Consider the following 22,536-nt stretch of genomic DNA (forward strand, 5'->3'; position numbering starts at 1 on the left):
GAGACAGAGAGAGAGAGAGACACACACACACAGAGAGAAAGAGACAGAGAGAGACAGAGAGAGAGAGAGAGAGAGAGACACACAGAGAGAGAGACAGAGAGAGAGAGACAGAGATTATTACTTTCGAGGATGAAATTATGAACACCACGTTTGTATGATTTGTATAACGAGAAATGTAAAAGTATGGTAATGAAATATGAATGAGAAGTTGGACTATATACATATAATATTAAGATATATCTATGAGCCTATATCTGAGCATAAAAAAAAAAAAAAAAAAAAAAAAAAAAAAAATTCTCATGAAAGTGTGTAAGAGACATTTTTGACCCATTTAGCAAATAAAAAATAAAGGGGTTATAATTTGCTATTGTCTGAACACTTTCCTCCCTTACTTAAAACAAAATTAATGTAGAATCAAATACTCATCATAGATGGAAGGGTCTTTAGCAGCCGGAGGGGTGAGGCCATGTTTTTAATGGAGATACTACATGTCTGTCTGAAGATATGATGGCTAATTTCTGACATTTCTTTTCCTCGACAGAACAGGTAGAGCCTGACAACAAGGTCAAATGATTTGAAATTTTTTCTATCGGAATGAAAGGATTTGATGTATATTTTGTCTTTAGTTGTCTTTAAGGTGCACTGACACTTTAACACTTGTCCTCCACCACTGGGTTGCAAGTTTGAAACCTACGTGGGGCAGTTGCCAGGTACTGACCATAGGCTGGTGGTTTTTCTCCGGGTACTCCGGCTTTCCTCCACCTCCAAACCTGGCACGTCCTTAAATGACCCTGGTTATTAATAAGACGTTAAACAAAAACAAACCAAAGTGTTTAGTATATTTGGATGAAGAGAAAAGCCAATCAGGCCAATAGGGAAAGTAAAGGTAATTCTTTGTTTATTTCCAGATAAGTACCCTTGAGATACTGAACGTTGAAGCTCGACGTGACAGCCTCAACGAAGACCAGATCTTCACTATGAGGCAGTCTGCACGACACGTGTCTCTCGCAATGAAACGATATTTCGAAGCTCACATGGCACACAAAATTGATGAGATCCGACGTTCTCACGCCAGAAATGATGGAAGCTCACCAGTCCAGGAAAACCCAGCCTACAAAGTATGTCATAATTAGGTCCCCCCAACGAAGTGGGGGGACATATTGTATTTGCTCTGTTTCTTATTATTGTTTCTTTTCACTTCTTCCACCAGGAAGGTTTCCGTCACTTTTCTCAGAAACTACCGAGCTTATGTCATGGTGCAGCGTCCGTCGTCCGTCAACATTTGCTTCAAATCCCTACTAGTCAAAAAGTTCTTATTGGATTTTGACCAAATTTGGCCAGAAACATCCTTGGCAGAAGGGGAACAGATTTTGCATAAATGGTGACTCTGACCCCCGAGGGGCCAAAAGGGCGGGGCCAAATAGGGGAAATAGAGGTAATTCCTTTAAATCGCTACTTATCATAAAGTTACAAATGGATTTGAACCCAATTTGGTCAGAAACATCCTTGGGGGAAGGGGAACAGATTTTGCATTAATGGTGACTCTGACCCCCAAGGGGCCAAAAGGGTGGGGCCCCAATAGGGGAAATAGAGGTAATTCCTTTAAATCGCTACTTGTCATAAAGTTATGAATGGATTTGAACCTAATTTGGTCAGAAAGATCCTTAGGGGAAGGGGAACAGATTTTGCATAAATGGTGACTTTGACCCCGGAGGGGCCAAAAGGGTGGGGCCCAATAGATGAAATAGAGGTAATTCCTTTAAATCGCTACTAGTCATAAAGTGATGAATGGATTTGAACCCAATTTGATCAGAAAGATCCTTGGGGGAAGGGGAACAGATTTTGCAAAAATGGTGACTCTGACCACAAAAGGGCCAAAGGGGCGGGGCCCAATAGGGGAAATAGAGGTAATTCCTTTAAATCGCTACTAGTCATAAAGTGATGAATGCATGTTCTAAAAGCAATTCTTGAGGTCTCTCAGACCTTAAAGAGTCTGGACTTCAATAATCTTTAAAGCGGTTCGGATTCCCACACTTTAACCATATATAGCATTGTTAGAGATTAACAAATAAAACAAATTGAACATTAACATTATTTTGACATTTGGCCTAATCCAACCAGGTGAGCGATACAGGCCCCATGGGCCTCTTGAATCGAGAACATGGGGTAAAACCAGGTACTAGGTTTGATATCTTCAATTTAAAAATGATACATAGCTTTCGAGTTATAAAATGATCTAGTCATAATAAAAAGGAAACAAAGTGATTCCTGCCTTTGGGGATCATGCCCGTGGAGAAGGCTGATGTTAGGAGTTCACTTGTGGCTTCCACTGGAATACGGAAAAACACTGTGGTTAGTCACAGCGTGGTGAACTACAGTTGATCTTGTTTGTTTAAACTCACCTATGCATACCTTATACTATAAGAATCAGTAGGGGCTAAAAGTAAATCTGAACACAGGTAAACATTGTTTATTTCACACCTGATTACAATTCACACCCCAGCTTACAAGACAGTTGGGAAAGTCATTATTTCACACCTGATTCACACCCCAGCTTACAAGACAGTTGGGAAAGTCATTATTTCACACCTGATTCACACCCCAGCTTACAAGACAGTTGGGAAAGTCATTATTTCACACCTGATTCACACCCCAGCTTACAAGACAGTTGGGAAGTCATTATTTCACACCTGATTCACACCCCAGCTTACAAGACAGTTGGGAAAGTCATTATTTCACACCTGATTCACACCCCAGCTTACAAGACAGTTGGGGAAGTCATTGTTTCACACCTGATTACAATTCACACACCAGCTTACAAGACAGTTGGGAAAGTCCTTATTTCACACCTGATTCACACCCCAGCTTACAAGACAGTTGGGGAAGTCATTATTTCACACCTGATTCACACCCCAGCTTACAAGACAGTTGGGGAAGTCATTATTTCACACCTGATTACAATTCACACCCCAGCTTACAAGACAGTTGGGGAAGTCATTATTTCACACCTGATTCACACCCCAGCTTACAAGACAGTTGGGGAAGTCATTATTTCACACCTGATTACAATTCACACCCCAGCTTACAAGACAGTTGGGGAAGTCATTATTTCACACCTGATTCACACCCCAGCTTACAAGACAGTTGGGGAAGTCATTATTTCACACCTGATTCACACCCCAGCTTACAAGACAGTTGGGGAAGTCATTATTTCACACCTGATTCACACCCCAGCTTACAAGACAGTTGGGAAGTCATTATTTCACACCTGATTCACACCCCAGCTTACAAGACAGTTGGGGAAGTCATTATTTCACACCTAATTACAATTCACACCCCAGCTTACAAGACAGTTGGGGAAGTCATTATTTCACACCTGATTCACACCCCAGCTTACAAGACAGTTGGGGAAGTCATTATTTCACACCTGATTCACACCCCAGCTTACAAGACAGTTGGGGAAGTCATTATTTCACACCTGATTCACACCCCAGCTTACAAGACAGTTGGGGAAGTCATTATTTCACACCTGATTCACACCCCAGCTTACAAGACAGTTGGGAAGTCATTATTTCACACCTGATTCACACCCCAGCTTACAAGACAGTTGGGGAAGTCATTATTTCACACCTGATTCACACCCCAGCTTACAAGACAGTTGGGGAAGTCATTATTTCACACCTGATTCACACCCCAGCTTACAAGACAGTTGGGATTGTGAGTTTTATAAAGGAGATTGGCCTTATGGTAACATTATATGTTTTGTATTTTGATTTTTGCAGAAGTCATTGCCCTGTGTTTATTTCATTATAAGAGTAGGCCCATTATGGGAAATTGAGGTAAATCTACATGGAGTCCTGAAGGACTAGGTGGATTTTGATGAAATTTAATTAATCCTTTAAACGTTAATTACAGGCTATAAAGTTGAGTCCAGAGCTTGTCCAGGAAAACGTGGAGTTGATGATGGAACTAATGCCGGTACGAGCACACTGGGGCCCAGAAGCTACCTTCCATAAACTGGGCGGTATTCAGTTACTCTCACAACTCATCGCCATGGCTCCCAGCTGGAATAACTACCCAGGAAAGTTAGTTGATTTTGTGTTTTGTGCAATCTTTTGTCAAATAGCTTGAAATGTATACCCAGATTATTAGTTAGTTGTAAAAGATAGAATTGACTGAACCTGTTATTGGTGGTCAGATAGCAAAATGCATATCACCTTTCACATAGGGATCAGAAGCTGTCATCCGATGATGTACTTCATTTTCGACCAACATGACGACCTCGTGTGAGCTTCAGTCTGGGCCAACAACAGTGATTGATATACAGGCTCTCTCGGCCTTTTGTTTAATTGATACATGTATCTATTGTTCATTTCGATGTCTACATGATAATGCAAATGTTTCTAGAAAGAAGTTAAACCCAAAATCTGCCTGTTTGAATACATGGCTTAATGGAAAATTTTCACCTGGAAAAAGGCAAATTATATTGTATATACAGAGAGTAAATGAAATGAATTCCACATTATACACAGGAAGTAGATGAAATGAATTCCACATTATACACAGGAAGTAGATGAAATGAATTCCACATTATATACAGGAAGTAGATGAAATGAATTCCACATTATGTACAGGAAGTAGATGAAATGAATTCCACATTATGTACAGGAAGTAGATGAAATGAATTCCACATTATATACAGGAAGTAGATGAAATGAATTCCACATTATGTACAGGAAGTAGATGAAATGAATTCCACATTATGTACAGGAAGTAGATGAAATGAATTCCACATTATGTACAGGAAGTAGATGAAATGAATTCCACATTATGTACAGGAAGTAGATGAAATGAATTCCACATTATGTACAGGAAGTAGATGAAATGAATTCCACATTATGTACAGGAAGTAGATGAAATGAATTCCACATTATATACAGGAAGTAGATGAAATGAATTCCACATTATGTACATCAGAAGTGTTTAGAACTGAAATTGTACGATATTGTTTTACAGGCCGGAGATGATCAGGAATGCGCTGGATGTTATCAACGTTTGTACAGTGACACCAAAGTCACAGCTTGCCCTACTTGACTTGGTACCTATGCCAGAAAATCACCAAACTCCAGCCATCAGGTATGTACCACCAAACTCTGACCATCAGGTGTGTACCACCAAACTCTGACCATCAGGTGTGTACCACCAAACTGTGGTCATCAGGTGTGTACCACCAAACTGTGAACATCAGGTGTGTACCACCAAACTGTGGTCATCAGGTGTGTACCACCAAACTGTGGTCATCAGGTGTGTACCACCAAACTGACCATCAGGTGTGTACCACCAAACTGTGGTCATCAGGTGTGTACCACCAAACTGTGGTCATCAGGTGTGTACCACCAAACTGACCATCAGGTGTGTACCACCAAACTGTGGTCATCAGGTGTGTACCACCAAACTGACCATCAGGTGTGTACCACCAAACTGTGGTCATCAGGTGTGTACCACCAAACTGTGGTCATCAGGTGTGTACCACCAAACTGTGGTCATCAGGTGTGTACCACCAAACTGTGGTCATCAGGTGTGTACCACCAACCTGTGGTCATCAGGTGTGTACCACCAAACTGTGGTCATCAGGTGTGTACCACCAAACTGTTGTCATCAGGTGTGTACCACCAAACTGTGGTCATCAGGTGTGTACCACCAAACTGTGGTCATCAGGTGTGTACCACCAAACTGTGGTCATCAGGTGTGTACCACCAAACTGTGGTCATCAGGTGTGTACCACCAAACTGTGGTCATCAGGTGTGTACCACCAAACTGTGGCCATCAGGTATGTACCACCAAACTGTGACCATCAGGTGTGTACCACCAAACTGTGGTCATCAGGTGTGTACCACCAAACTCTGACCATCAGGTGTGTACCACCAAACTGACCATCCTGGTGACAGAATTAGAGGCCTCATCTTGATGACTGTAGTAATGGTCAACATTTGACTGTAGTAAGGGTCAAATTTGACTAGTAATGGTCAACATTTGAGTAGTAATGGTCAACATTTGACTGTAGTAATGGTCAACATTTGACTGTAGTAATGGTCAACATTTGACTGTAGTAATGGTCAACATTTGACTAGTAATGGTCAACATTTGACTGTAGTAATGGTCAAATTTGACTAGTAATGGTCAACATTTGACTGTTGTAATGGTCAACATTTGACTAGTAATGGTCAACATTTGACTAGTAATGGTCAACATTAGACTAGTAATGGTCAACATTTGACTAGTAATGATCAACATTTGACTGTAGTAATGGTCAAATTTGACTAGTAATGGTTAACATTTGACTAGTAATGGTCAACATTTGACTGTAGTAATGGTCAACATTTGACTGTAGTAATGGTCAACATTTGACTAGTAATGGTCAACATTTGACTGTAGTAATGGTCAAATTTGACTAGTAATGGTCAACATTTGACTGTTGTAATGGTCAACATTTGACTAGTAATGGTCAACATTAGACTAGTAATGGTCAACATTTGACTAGTAATGATCAATATTTGACTGTAGTAATGGTCAAATTTGACTAGTAATGGTTAACATTTGACTAGTAATGGTCAACATTTGACTGTAGTAATGGTCAACATTTGACTGTAGTAATGGTCAACATTTGACTAGTAATGGTCAACATTTGACTGTAGTAATGGTCAACATTTGACTGTAGTAATGGTCAACATTTGACTAGTAATGGTCAACTTTTGACTAGTAATGGTCAACATTTTTCTCACTATAAACCCTCTAGCCTCTACATGGGGTATTGTTAAATGTTTTGTACTGTTTTGTGTTGTAGCGTGTTCATTGGCCTAGCTGAGGGCGAGGTACTGTCTGATCCAGACGTACAGAAGTCCGCTCTCAATGTTATCATCAACTGTGTGTGTGGGCCTGTGGAAAGGGTAAGAAAAAATGAATTCTTTAAGTAAAGAAATCTGGAATATACTGATATAACGGACATTTCAGATTCAGAATTTAAACTAAAATTTACTGTTAATTAGACTTTGTTAATTAATCGGACATTTCAGATTCAGTATTTATACCCCCGCAACGAAGTTAGGGGGGTATACTGGAATCAGGTTGTCCGTCCGTCCGTCCGTCTGTAGACGCATTTTGTCCAGACAACTCCTCCTAAACCGATGGGCCAATTCCGATGAAACTTCACACAAATATTAATGATCATGTGTAGATGTGCATGTCACTTTATTTTTCCAAAATTATGGTTGCTATGGCAACTGGTCACTATAAACAGGTTTTCCGATAAGAACCATAACTTTAAGTTTGTCCGGACAACTCCTCCTAAACTAAATGGCCGATTTCAATGAAACTTCACACAAATATAGAGGACCATGTGTAGATGTGCATGCCACTTTTTTTTTTTTTTTCAAAATTATGGTTGCTATGGCAACTGGTCACTATAAACAGGTTTTCTGATTAGAACAATAACTTTATGCTTGTCTGGACAACTCCTCCTAAACCGGAGGGCCGATTTCAATGAAACTTCACACAAATATTAAGGACCATGTGTAGATGTGCATGCCACTTTCTTCTTTTTCCAAAATTATGGTTGCTATGGCAACTGGTCACTATATTACTGGGTTATCTTAGTTAGCCTCTAATTAACAGTTCCAATTCACCATTGACTCGTGCAGATTGCGGGGGTATTAGTCAGCCATCCTGACGACAGTTCTAGTTAAACTAAAATTTACTGTTAATTAGACTTTGTTAATTAATTGAGCCATGTTAATGTTGTCCGTTTAGCTCCACATTTAGTACATATAAGATATGGTAATGGATCCTCTAAGTACATATAAGATATGGTAATGGATCCTCTAAGTACATATAAGATATGGTAATGGATCCTCTAAGTACATATAAGATATCGTAACAGATCCTCTAAGTACATATAAGATATGGTAATGGATCTTCTAAGTACATATAAGATATGGTAATGGATCCTCTAAGTACATATAAGATATGGTAATGGATCCTCTAAGTACATATAAGATATGGTAATGGATCCTCTAAGTACATATAAGATATGGTAATGGATCCTCTAAGTACATATAAGATATGGTAATGGATCCTCTAAGTACATATAAGATATGGTAATGGATCCTCTAAGTACATATAAGATATCGTAACAGATCCTCTAAGTACATATAAGATATGGTAATGGATCTTCTAAGTACATATAAGATATCGTAACAGATCCTCTAAGTACATATAAGATATGGTAATGGATCCTCTAAGTACATATAAGATATCGTAACAGATCCTCTAAGTACATATAAGATATGGTAATGGATCTTCTAAGTACATATAAGATATGGTAATGGATCCTCTAAGTACATATAAGATATCGTAATGGATCTTCTAAGTACATATAAGATATGGTAATGGATCTTCTAAGTACATATAAGATATGGTAATGGATCCTCTAAGTACATATAAGATATCGTAATGGATCTTCTAAGTACATATAAGATATCTTAATGGATCCTCTAAGTACATAAAAGATATCGTAACGGATCCTCTAAGTACATAAAAGATATCGTAATGGATCCTCTAAGTACATATAAGATATCGTAACGGATCCTCTAAGTACATAAAAGATATCGTAACGGATCCTCTAAGTACATATAAGCTATCGTAATTGATCCTGAATTATACTTGTATCAGTATACAAACATCCAGGCTTGGGCCTCCTCGGGGCCACCTCGGGGCCTTCTGGGGGCCTTCTGGGGGCCTCCTCGGGGGCCACCATGGGGCCTCCTCGGGGGCATCCTCGGGGCCTTCTCGGGGCCTCCTTGGGGCCACCTCGGGGTACAGTCATTGATAGGACTGTTTTATGGACATTATTATCGGGATGTGGTTGAACATGAAACATGGCAAACTATTTAAACATTGTCAATCTAAGAATTAAACACTAGAATAATTTTTCATTAATATGACAAAATTTATTGATGAAAGTCCAATAAGTTAATCAGGTTGATCTCACATATCCAAGAAGTTAACATTAACCAAACCTACTGTAGTAGTAAGTATATATATATATATATGCCAAGTTATTCCTGAAAATAACTTCAAGTAGCCATCAAGGAATGCAGAATTACAAAAAGATAAAACAGCATGTCCTCTTGTTTCCTGCCATTTTTAGCTCACCTGGCCTGAAGGCATGGTGCGGCGTCCGTCGTCCGTCCGTCCGTCCGTCCGTCAACCTTTCCTTTAAATCGCTTCTAGTCCTAAACTACTCAGTGAATTTTGACCAAATTTGATCTGAAGCATCCTTGGGGGAACCAATTTTGTTTAAACAGTGGGTCTGGCCCCCCGGGGGCCTGAAGGGCAGGGCCCAATAGGGGAAATAGGGTTAATCCTCTAAATCGCTACTAGTCATGAAGTTATAAATGAATTTGAACCAAATTTGGTCAGGAACATTCTTGGGAGAAGGGGAACAGAGTTTACATAAATTTTTACTCTGAACTCCCAGAGGCCTGAGGGGTGGGGCAAAATAGGGGAAATAGAGATTAGTCTTTAAATTGCTACTAGTCATAAAGTTTTTAATGGATTTTAACTAGATTTGGTCAGAAACATCCTTGGGGGGAGGGGAACAGAGTTTGTATAAATTTTACTCCGAACCCCCAGGGGCCTGAGGGGCGGAGTCTAAGAGGGGCAATAGGGGTTAATCCTTTAAATTGCTACTAGTCGTAAAGTTATGAATGAATTTTAACCAAATTTGATCAGGAACATCCTTGGGAGAAGGGGAACAGTGTTTGTATAAATTTTTACTCTGAACCCCCAGGGGCATTAGGGGCGGGGCGCAATAGGGAAAATAGGGGTTTATCCTATGAATCACTATTTATCATAAAGTTATGTATGGATTTGAAGGGGTCTGGAGTATCCTTGGGGAAGAGGGGAAAGAAAGTTTATGTAAATATTGACTCTGACCCCCAAGGGGCCTGAAGGGTTGGGCCAAATACCGTATTTGACCTAATAAGGGCGCCCCTACCTTTTTTCAAGGAAATAAATCTTTGACTGAGTGTCAAAATGGTGTCAAAATGGTGTTCAAAAGTAACAATTCATGTGAAATATTTTGCTACTTCATGTGTTCAATTTTCTTCAGCAAATTAAGTAACTGGAACACATGTTTTCGCCACATTTTGTGTATTCCTACAGGCTACAGATGACATGTCAGTGCAAAGAGCACCCAAAACTAAACACACATACAAATAATAACTTACCATCTTTATTTGAAGATAAAGTAAAGACTTCATTCTTGTTGATAAATAACTTTTGTCCAGAACAGAAAGCTAGTAAAAGACATTGTAAATCAATTATTAGGTCAAAGAAAACGATGTCTGATATGATCTGGGAAATCACCTGTTTCTATAAATAGAACACAAAAGAGTTCCATTTGAACATAAATGGTGGAACACACGTTCTCTGGTCTAAAGATCAGCTGGCATGGTTTACAAGTTTACATGAGTATTCAAGTGATGTTTAAGCTTAATATATGATAATGAATCGATATCTTCATCTGGGATATTTTTATGACTGAATATTTTATCGTTTCCACAACCTTTGGTATTCTGCTATAAGGTATAGTCTGTTTTATAAAACTTCAGAATAACTCATCTTAATAAGGGCGCCCCCACTGTCAATTACCCGCGCCCTGCGCCCTTATTAGGTCAAATACGGTACGGGAAATAGAGATATGTCTTTATATCGCTCGTAGTCATAAAGTTTTAAATGGATTTGAAACCAATTTGGTCAGAAACATCCTTGGTGAAAGGGAAACAGATTTTGCATAAAAATGGTTACTGACAGTGACCCTCCATCCCATAACTATGTATAACATCGCTGGACATTAAGGGATAAACACAATTCTGATGTAAAAATAGGCCAAAGGGTCTTTCCTCACCCTAAGGGACTTAGCTTCTTCAAACACAATTAGGTTGTAAATATAATCCATAGGGTTTTTCAGTCCCTTAGAGAGTATGTGTATTAACAAATTGAATATGAACATTATTTTGACATTTGGTCAAATCCAACCAGGTGTGTGATACAGGCCCCATGGGCCTCTTGTATATTTATATGCTACAGTATTTACAGTACTTTGATATGTTTATATGCTACAGTACCTCCAGTACTTTGATATATTTATATCCTACACTACTTGCTTTTCTCCTTTATTTCAATCACTCTCACCTTTAACCTTTAACCTCAACACTTTGATTTACAGTTGGGCGGTGGGGTTGGAAGATACATGGGTACAGGAGCCAAGAAAAAAATCAACCTGAAGACGGGGGAGGATGTCCTGAGTCGCATGTGGAATGGAGTGCGAGTCAACAACGGCATAATGGTTAGATTTGATACTGAGGGTCATCGACATTTCCCACGCAAAGTTTGAACTTAAAACGATATACTAGTATCCTCAATGATATACTAGTATCCTCAATGATATACTAGTTTCCTCAATGATATACTAGTATCCTCAATGATATACTAGTTTCCTCAATGATATACTAGTATCCTCAATGATATACTAGTATCCTCAATGATATACTAGTTTCCTCAATTATATACTAGTTTCCTCAATGATATACTAGTATCCTCAATGATATACTAGTTTCCTCAATGATATACTAGTATCCTCAATGATATACTAGTTTCCTCAATGATATACTAGTATCCTCAATGATATACTAGTATCCTCAATGATATACTAGTATCCTCAATGATATACTAGTTTCCTTAATTATATACTAGTTTCCTCAATGATATACTAGTATCCTCAATGATATACTAGTATCCTCAATGATATACTAGTATCCTCAATGATATACTAGTATCCTCAATGATATCCTAGTTTCCTCAATGATATACTAGTATCCTCAATGATATACTAGTTTCCTCAATGATATACTAGTATCCTCAATGATATACTAGTTTCCTCAATGATATACTAGTTTCCTCAATGATATACTAGTATCCTCAATGATATACTAGTTTCCTCAATGATATACTAGTTTCCTTAATTATATACTAGTTTCCTCAATGATATACTAGTTTCGTTAATGATATCCTAGTTTCCTAAATGATATCCTAGTTTCATCAATGATATACTAGTATCCTCAATGATATACTAGTATCCTCAATGATATACTAGTTTCCTCAATGATATACTAGTATCCTCAATGATATACTAGTATCCTCAATGATATACTAGTATCCTTAATGATATCCTAGTTTCCTCAATGATATACTAGTATCCTCAATGATATACTAGTTTCCTTAATGATATACTAGTTTCCTCAATGATATACTAGTATCCTCAATGATATACTAGTATCCTCAATGATATACTAGTTTCGTTAATGATATACTAGTGTCCTCAATGATATCCTAGTTTCATCAATGATATACTAGTGTCCTCAATGATATACTAGTTTCCTCAATGATATACTAGTTTTGTTAATAATATACAAGCTAAGAGGTGGGGCCCAAAGGGGTCATTTTGGCAGAATTGATATAAACAACTTTTTCTCTGAAACTAAGCGATTGATATCACTCACATTTGTGTGGTAGCAGATTCCCTAATAGGTTGCGCCAAAAGTCAATTTCATTTCAAGAATTAATGTATTTATTGGCATAAAAACCTCACGTACCCATATAAAATGCATATGATATATTGACATAGCAATACCAGTGACAAATTTACTTAATCATCATTCTTGTTTCATATCTCATGAAATCCAGGTGAGCGATACAGGCCCTTTGGGCCTCTTGTACAGGGAAATCACATTTTTGACTATTATTTGTTGGATTTCTATTGGAATTTATTCTAACTTGGTTCAAATTATCAGCATAGGATAACAGTTTGATGGTATGTACATGTTGGCCCTGGTTGACCCCCAGGGGCTGGTGGGCAGGGGCAAAAAGGGTCAAATTGAATGAAATTTCAAAAATCTTCTGCTCTACTCTCAGATATGTTAGAATCAAATACTTTTCATAGATAGAAGGGTCTTAAGGTGCCTTACCAAAATTGTGAATTTCATGACCCTTGGGTCTCACGTTTGCCCCTGGGGAGGGGGTAAACTTTACTATACAGTCAAACCTCGATGATTCGAACTTCGTTGATTCGAATTTCTCGCTGTATCGAACTTTTTGCTTGGTCCCGAATTTTCTCACTATATAACACTACTAACGAAACTATGTATGATTCGAATTTTTATAAATCGAAGTTTTCGATGTATCGAACTTTTTTCATGACCCGTTAGCTATGATATTATAGGTAATTGACATCTCATGATTCGAACAAAAAATTTACCTGTACTGACCACTGGACAGGTGTTTGTCGTGACCCCTGCGGCAAGATTTCACACCTCTCCCCCAAATGCCCTGACTGACAATAGGGATAACGATAGCGTGTGTTGTCACTCCCGGTCATGGGGTTGATTAATAATCAGACCAAATTGATAGATAAAAGGTGTATTTAGAAGCCATGACATTTAATCTCTCCGGTAAAACATTTCGGTAGTCGCCTCTGATAATCTCCGCCGCCATTGAAATCAGCGGTCGGTGAGCAAATTTTACGGAACTGTAAAACAACCGGACCAATTTTAAACACAAACACTTAGCGATGGCTTTACTCATATTCAAAGTGTCACGTTTCAAACTTATACATACATATCCAAGTAAATCGATTATTTGTCATTCAATCATGCATTCTCCAACCGATCGGCATTCCGTATTTTATATGCACATAACGTAAACGCACGTGTCTTTAACGACTTACGTAAGTGTGCATTGTACTTCTTTTGCTTAATCTGTTAAACGCGATATAAGTGTTTTGTAACCGATACAAATTTTGTTTAATTAATAAAATGCTTAGGTATAATTAATAAAAAGAATTTTTATTTTGTTGTGTTTGAGGTATAGATTAACTAAACTTTTCGATGTGAGTCTGACAGGCGACGATCAACACGAAGACACTGAGGACATGTAATGTTAACAGATATGGTCATTATCAAGAAAACATCAATCTATTGTCAACCATGAATAATTCGAAGTCCCGCTGTTTCGAAGTTTTTCTGTTAGTCCCTTGAACTTCGAAACATCGAAGTTTGACTGTAGTTTATATAGGGAAATCACATTTTTGACTATAATTTGTTTGGTTTCGATTGGAATTCATTCTAACTTGGTTAACATTATCAGCATGGGATGACAGTTTGATGGCATACACATGTTGGCCCTGACTGACCCCCACTGACTGACCCCCAGGGGCTAATGGGCAGGGCTAAAAAGGGTCAAATTGACTGAAACTTCAAAAATCTTCTTCTCTACTCGCAGATATGGTGGAATCAAACACTCTTCATAAATGAAAGGGTTTTAAGGTGCTTTACCAAAATTGTGAATTTCATGACCCAGGGGTCTCACATTTGCCCCTGGGGAGGGGGTAAACCTTACTATAGTTTATATAGGGAAATCACATTTTTGACTATAATTTGTTTGGTTTCGATTGGAATTCATTCTAACTTGGTTAACATTATCAGCATGGGATGACAGTTTGATGGCATGCACATGTTGGCCCTGACTGACCCCCACTGACTGACCCCCAGGGGCTAATGGGCGGGGCTAAAAAGTAGTGGTGGGCCGATTATCGATTATAATCGAAAATTAATCGAAATTACCAAAATACAGCGATAATCGATTGTTAAATTCAATAATCGATTAGTGAAATTTCCATTGAAAATATCTCCTGTAAAAAATGCGGCGTTTCCGGAATAAGTGCCCTGTGTTGGTTTCTTTGTTAGTCACTGTTCCGGTCACGAAAACGCTTCACGCACTCATACAGTTATAAAGCGTCTGTTTAACTCATACGCTTGAACAAAATGGAGGCACTTGAGACGGTGACACATGAGGCGGAATTATTCCACCACCCAGACGCGAGTACCTTTATTATGGAAATATTTTGGATTTGGAAAAGTAAAAAAAGGGCCTCCAAATAAAGAAAACCTCGATATGAAGGCGGTAGTTTGTCGCCTTCGCTGATAGGTTTATAAAGATAAGTTGACGTGTTTTTTTTCTCCTGTATGATGGCGTATCAAGTGACTTGTTTCAGTTTCAATTTGAATTTCAACGTTTGCCGGTGATATTCATGCTAAAGTAAACGAAACCAAAAGTTACATACTGACTGGTCTGTTACGTTACAACTTTGAACAATTGCTTTAGTTTTGGATTACGTTGACATCCCACACCGAAATAAAGTACTAAAAAAGTATGGGAAAAAAGTACTAAAAAAGCATAGAAAAAGTATGCTTTTTTTGACTCAATTTGGAACCGATATTCCAACACGGTTCCAAATTGAGTCAAAAAAAGTACTAAAGTACAAAAAAAGTCTAACAAAAGTATACCTTTAGTACATTTTATTGTTTTCATTAAGTACAGAATAAGCACAAATATAGTACAGAAAAAGTACATTAAAAGTACAATAATAGTATAAAGTGCACAGGGCCAAATTGATGGTGTACTTTTTTTGTGCTTTTATACTTTTTCAGTACTTTAACAGGTAAGTCCATAAAGTACAAAAAAAGTACAAAAGTACAAAAAAAGTATGAAAATGGTACAGAAAAAGCAGGAAATTAGTACTGAAAAAGTAGGAAAAAAGTACCAATAAGGTAGGAAATTAGTACTGAAAAAGTAGTGGAAAAGTAGGAAAAAAGTACTAGAAAAGTAGGAAAATAGTACTAAAAAAGTAGGAAATTTGTACTGAAAAAGTATCAAAAAAGTAGGAAAATGGTATTGAAAAGAAGGAAATTAGGACTGAAAAAGTAGGAAAAAAGTACCAATAAGGTAGGAAATTAGTACTGAAAAAGTAGTGGAAAAGTAGGAAAAAAGTACTAGAAAAGTAGGAAAATAGTACTAAAAAAGTAGGAAATTTGTACTGAAAAAGTACAAAAAAAGTACAAAAGTACAAAAAAAGTATGAAAATGGTACAGAAAAAGCAGGAAATTAGTACTGAAAAAGTAGGAAAAAAGTACCAATAAGGTAGGAAATTAGTACTGAAAAAGTAGTGGAAAAGTAGGAAAATAGTACTAAAAAAGTAGGAAATTTGTACTGAAAAAGTATAAAAAAAGTACTGAAAAAGTAGGAAAAAATTACCAAAAAAAGGGACTTAATTTAATGGTGTAGGAAATTAGTTCTGAAAATATAGGAGATAAGCTTAAATGAGAATACTGCATGCTTAAACAATACATACATCAGTCCCATTCCTAAGAGAAATGCACAATTGTATCAAGTGAAAACAAACATTGAAATACAAGATTAGTTATCCAATCACAATTCCACTGAGTATAATTTCATGCCATAGCAAAATCTTGATCTAATAAGCTCGAAATTTGTTTAAGGGTGAGGTTAAGGATTTACAAATTACAGATGGACATCTATGTATAAGGGCAATAACTTTTGATAAATTATTCTAATATTTTTTTAAAGCAGGAAAACACAATTTTATATCATGTGTATGTAGGAGATCCAGACAAAAAAAGTATACTATTCTAAATAAAAAGGGCAATAACATTTGTAAAAATTGTCGAATCATAATTCCTCTTGAGGAAACACAACAAAAAAATGTAAATAAAAAACAATGCATAAATGCATACAAGGAAGTATGGTATATGCATAATGTTGCTTGCTTAAACTGGTCAAATCCAAGTAAGAGTGAATTCGAAAAATAAAATGTCTGATTCTCTTCATTCCTTTTTTGCTTTATGCGAATCATTGCCCTCAATTCGGACCACAATGCAATATCTTCAAGCTTTCCGTCACTTCAGAATGTACTGCATAATCTGTTGGAAGAAAGAGAAAATTTTAAAATATTTTTAATATCAAAACTTAGAATAATTGTGAAGATTTGTTCAATATAATAATGTAGATAATTTTCCTTATATATGCACCTGATCACTTTACTGTCATTTATTACATGCATGTCTGCTTGGAAGTCTTTTTATCAAGAAAAGCTAGCCACAGGTATACAAGTTTAAAGCTACAACATAAAACTTGTAATTATAAGGATAAGTACTTTAATAAAAATCAAGCTACTCCAGAATTCTCTGACAGTTTGTTTCATCTTAAATTATGCAACTAACTATCAAAATACTCCAAAACACAGATTTTTTTTATTCAATCATTTCTTGAGATCATTTTTTTGTGAATTGATCATGATCATGATATACAACAAATTTTCAATGGATTTTATTGACTTCGTTTTTGAATGTATTTTCTTCAAATTCCATATACTATAGTAGACAATTATTAGCTCATTTACCGATATTTTTACATATATTCCCTAAAATAGATATACACATGTTGTCCGAAATGTGACGTTACTTTCGTTCTTATATTCTAACTTAAAAATGTCATTGCTATTTTTTTTGAAATTTTATGCAATATCTCTTGAAATCAACTACAAAAAATTCTGTAAATATTATCAGATGAATAAGCAAATAATTCTTTACATGTAAGTGAAATTTCAATAAATTCCATTGAAAAACGAAGTCATAAAAATTTATTGGAAATTTGTCAAAATGCATGAAATATGAAGTAAAGATATTACGAATTACCGTTACGTGACAGAAATAAAAATGCAATATAACTACGTCGAAGTTCGTCAATAAAGAAATAAAATTCTTCTTGTTCTCAATATTTGGGTGCTATCAATCAGGATGCTTATAAAATCCCAGGCGTATGGTAGCATAAATCTGTAAATTGAATACTTACGATTGAAACACACGTGGATCTAGCAGTTCTTTGTTAATTAAACTCGGGCCGTGTAAACTGTAATCGGTGATGAATTCATTATGAAAACCCTGAAACACGAAGTAATCAAGTATTAATATTAACATGTGTAGGCCCCTATTCACCTATATAATGTGAAACGATGTAGGAACGTGCAGAAGACGAAATAGATTTAAATAATAAAATTGTAAACTTACCTGATCGCGATATCTGTGATATTTTCGGGTGAAAATGAGCATTTGATTTTAATTTATTTAATTTAAGTTTATACAAGTGTGAAAAGTCCATCCTCTTATCGTCTAAACATGTTATTAAATAGGTTAGTATATTGGAGGTAGATCGTAAGGGAGATATATGCTAATTAGGCCAAGAGGAAGTAACTGCTATAGTAGTCACGTGACCTAACTGACCAATGGTCAGCAGGAAGCATCCAGTCAGCCATCTTTGTGATGCGAGGATAAGTCAGACTCTAGAGATAGTTCATCTGCTTGATCGTCAACATATCTCACCGCACGGTTCCTGCCACGATCTTTTTTCCATCACTGCTATAGGGGATACTTTCATACATATTATACATCGTGTGTGCTTGGAACTACTACGATATCGGTGCTTGTACGATGAACTGTTTTGAGCTTTGTTGACCTACGGCTAAATCCTCTCTGAAACAAAGGATCATGATGAGACCGTCACGTAATAACTCGAGATCGGCGCCGTACGACCTTTCTATGCCCGAGAATTGGACAGCAAAGAAATTACGAGAAGAGTTAACTTCACTCGGTGTGGTCGTTCCTTCCAATTACCGTAAGTCACGTTTATTGGCTTTGTACAAAGACAAAACCCAAGTCTCAAACGGGGTTCATTCAACCATGACATCTGACCCGACCCCTGGGCGGATGGAGTTTACGGATTCCCAGAATGCATCGCGCAATACACACCAAGATGGCGGAGTTACGGAGGTGCTTTCACAGCTGACTGATACGCTAACGTCCATGCGACAAGATATGTCATCCATTAGACAGAGGATGTCGTTTCTGGAAGAACGGCAGGTCCCGGCGGCAGCAGCAGCAGCAGGCGGTGTATCGCAAATAGCGACAGATCCTGGCTTAGTACCCGTTCAGGGACCTTCGGGCGGCGAGTCATTCACCCTGCAGTCGGCCATGGCAGCTTTCCAAACGCCTTCCGCCACATCAAGTACGTCGGGGAGGACCCAATTTGGATTTTCATCGGAATCTTTACCATTCGTGGAGACTATCTCACCTGCCATAAGGAAACATATAGTGGAAGGTAAGGATATCAACCTGGCGTGTTTGTTGATCCCATATTTCAACGGCCCAGCATCCGGCCATAACCCCGACAAACCCGACCCCAGGTTAATGAGGAACTTATCCATCGGGGAATTTGTACAGGCATTCAGTATATTTAAACATGTGATGTGTCAGGCCTACCCCAATAGACGATATGAATTAGACATGTACGAGAGAGACGTGGTCGACATGGCGTCGCGTTACGGCGGCCAGGGTTTCTATGAGTACCATAAACAATTTAGTAGTAAGGCTGCAGCTCATTTACGCTTTCAAAACGTTATGGTTGACTGGTCCTTAAGGAACAATACCATGTTTTGCAACATTTTCACAAATCTCCCCCCGTTGGCATGTTCACAGTGCGAGAGTACCAGTCACACTGCTGGTTTTTGCCCTCTTATGACACTTAACACCTTGGATATGAAACAACAGTCTACAAATCCCCAATATAAATCTTCTCCCAACGCAGACAGCTATGGAAGACACAAAGTGCTGTACAAAGGCAGTGAGATTTGTAATAACTTCAACGACAGAGGTTGTCATCGCGCAAGATGTAATAATCTTCATGTGTGTTTGGTATGTAAAAAAGACCATTCTAAACGTGTGTGTCCCCAACACTCTTCTACAAAAAACGACTCGACCCCCTACCACAAACAACATCAGGGAAGACAGTAGGGGGTATGCAGGTTGCTTCGACACCTATTGACATTCAGGAGCTTGAACGAGATCTAGCATTACATCCAGACAGAGACTTTGTTTCTTACCTTTTAACTGGTTTAAGGTCGGGTTTCCACACCGGAATTACTTCTCTCCCTAGAAACTCCATTGAGTGTGCCAATTTGCTGTCCGCTAGGAATCAGTCTGACGTTGTGAAGGAACTGATAGGATCAGAGCTTGACAAAGGTTTTCTGATAGGACCTTACCATGAGTGCCCTTTCGACACTTACAGGATAAATCCTATAGGCATAGCGGAGAGCAAATATTCTAGGAAAAAACGTTTAATCGTTGATTTGTCTTCTCCACACAACAATGATGATAACCCGAGTTTAAACGACTTAATCAACAAAGATGAGTTTTCTCTGCAATATGTGACTGTCGATGACGCTATCAATATCATTAAGCGATTTGGTAAAGGCAGCTATTTATGTAAGACAGATATCTCCGACGCCTTTAAGCTAATACCCATTCACCCATCTCTGTGGCCTTTCCATGGTATCAAATGGGATGGTTTGTATTATTTCTATACTCGACTGGTGTTTGGAAGTAGATCGAGTCCCAAGATTTTTGACTGTTTATCACAAGCTGTGTGTTGGATAGCAGTTCACCGATATAACATTCCGAATATCCTTCACCTGCTAGATGATTTCCTAACTGTGGATCCACCAAACTTTCACCAAGCCACCAGTACCATGGAGAAACTTATGTGTTTGTTCGAATCGTTAGGTATTCCCATTGCTCAACATAAGACGGTGGGGCCGTCACTATGTTTAGATTATTTGGGAGTTACCCTGGATTGTGATCTCATGCAGGCAAGACTACCCGGAGAAAAGATTTTCAGAATTTGTGAGATATTAACTGAGTTTAAAGACAAAAAATGTTGTACTAAACGTGAACTCCTCAGCTTACTTGGACATTTAAATTTTGCGAGTAGAGTTATTCCACATGGTCGTTCATTTGTGTCATATCTCATCAGCTTATCTACCAAAGTCAGAGAATTACATCATCACGTCAAGTTAACTGAGTCATGTAGACTGGACTTAAATATGTGGCTCCTGTTTCTCTCGCGGTGGAATGGGATTTCATTTTTTCTCAACGACAATGTTACACAGGCGGCTCACATGCACTTATTTACTGATGCGACAGATCGTGCTTTCGGAGGGATTTTTGGTAATAAGTGGTTTCAAGGGACGTTCCCCTTGGAGTTATACGAGGGAAAGGATAAGATCTCCATGGCTTTCTGTGAATTGTTCCCCATTGTGATTGCATGTGTGTTATGGGGCAAAGAATGGTCAAGGAAAAGGATTTTATTTCATTGTGACAATATGGCAACTGTGGACATTATAAATAAAGGACGTTCCAAAGTAGAGCTGATTATGAATTTAATGAGGAAGTTGACATTTTGTTCAATGTCTAACAATTTCATTGTTCATGCAAGACATATTCCAGGCATAGATAATTCTATAGCGGATGCTATTTCTCGTTTCCAGATGGAGAAGTTTCGTCATCTCGCCCCACATGCAGATCCATTTCCAACACTGTGTCCTCCACTTTCCAGCCTGATGTTGTTCGGGAAAAGCAAATGAACAAACTGTGGGATTTAGCGGTCAGTCCTGGGACAGCTTCTACTTATTTAGTAGCCATTCAACATTTGTTACGTTTCATCACAATGTGTGGTATAGTGTGTGGTGCAGGACAATTACCACCAATATCAGAAGATTTGTTGATGCATTTTGTATCACATTGTCATAATAGTTTGAACTTGACATTTGCTACAATCAAGCTGTATTTAGCGGGGATACGGTTTCATTATTTGAAAGCTGGTTACAGTAATCCTTTCGCTAATACGGAAAGACTATCTTATATCTTACGAGGTATTAAAAAGAGTCAGCAAGGAAGTGTTTCAATTAAGAGATTGCCTATTACTTTTGACATTCTCGATCGCATGTGTAGATTATTACAGAGTGGTGTTTTCTCCAAAGATTTAGACTTATTATTATTATGTGCATGTCAGATGGCTTTCTTTGGGTTTTTAAGATGTGGTGAATTTACTGTTAAATGTAAGTCCAAGATCCAAGACGTCCTGTGTATTAAAGATATTGTGGTAGCAGACGATCACAAAAGCTACTCATTGTTTTTGAAGGTCTCTAAAACTGATCCTTTTAGACATGGCGTACGGATTGCCATTTTTAGTAATACTGTGTTGTGTCCGGTCATCACCATGAAACATTTCTTACAAATGAGATTCAATCAAGGAGCTACAGTTTCGTGTCCTTTGTTTGCTGAAAGGAATGGGTGTATTCTCACCCGGGAACAATTTATTTCCTACCTGAGGCATATACTTGCAAGATTAGGTATTGATAGCTCAAGTTATAGTGGTCATTCATTTAGAATAGGTGCAGCAACTTCTGCAGCAGCAGCAGGAGTCGAGGACCATCTTATTCAAACCTTAGGACGATGGTCATCCAATTGTTTCACTCGTTATATCAGAACTTCGTCCATTGTTTTAGGTGATGCCCAGCTGCGCATGTGTGATAGGAAGTAGTTATATATATATATAGATGCTGTTTCCACATTTCTACCATAGGCTTGGTCTTACTTTAATTTCTTGGGGGCTCTCTTTTTTGGTAACTTGTGTCACCATTTCAATCGATTTGGCCTTTAAAATTCAATA

At 37.9% G+C, this 22,536-nt stretch overlaps 1 protein-coding gene across 1 annotated transcript in view; it reads left to right on the forward strand.

Moving 5' to 3' along the window:
• The window catches only part of LOC117330988 (DDB1- and CUL4-associated factor 1-like), a 225,087-nt gene that overhangs the window by 57,509 nt on the left and 145,042 nt on the right, over nt 1–22,536 (forward strand). The window contains exons 13-17 of the mRNA XM_033889585.1: nt 909–1,118; nt 3,916–4,085; nt 5,017–5,136; nt 6,845–6,947; nt 11,288–11,407. Of these exons, the coding sequence (XP_033745476.1) occupies nt 909–1,118; nt 3,916–4,085; nt 5,017–5,136; nt 6,845–6,947; nt 11,288–11,407 (723 nt within the window). The remainder of the gene's footprint in view (nt 1–908; nt 1,119–3,915; nt 4,086–5,016; nt 5,137–6,844; nt 6,948–11,287; nt 11,408–22,536) is intronic.

The sequence above is a fragment of the Pecten maximus genome, chromosome 7 (assembly GCF_902652985.1).
Source record: "Pecten maximus chromosome 7, xPecMax1.1, whole genome shotgun sequence".
NCBI lineage: Eukaryota > Metazoa > Mollusca > Bivalvia > Pectinida > Pectinidae > Pecten > Pecten maximus.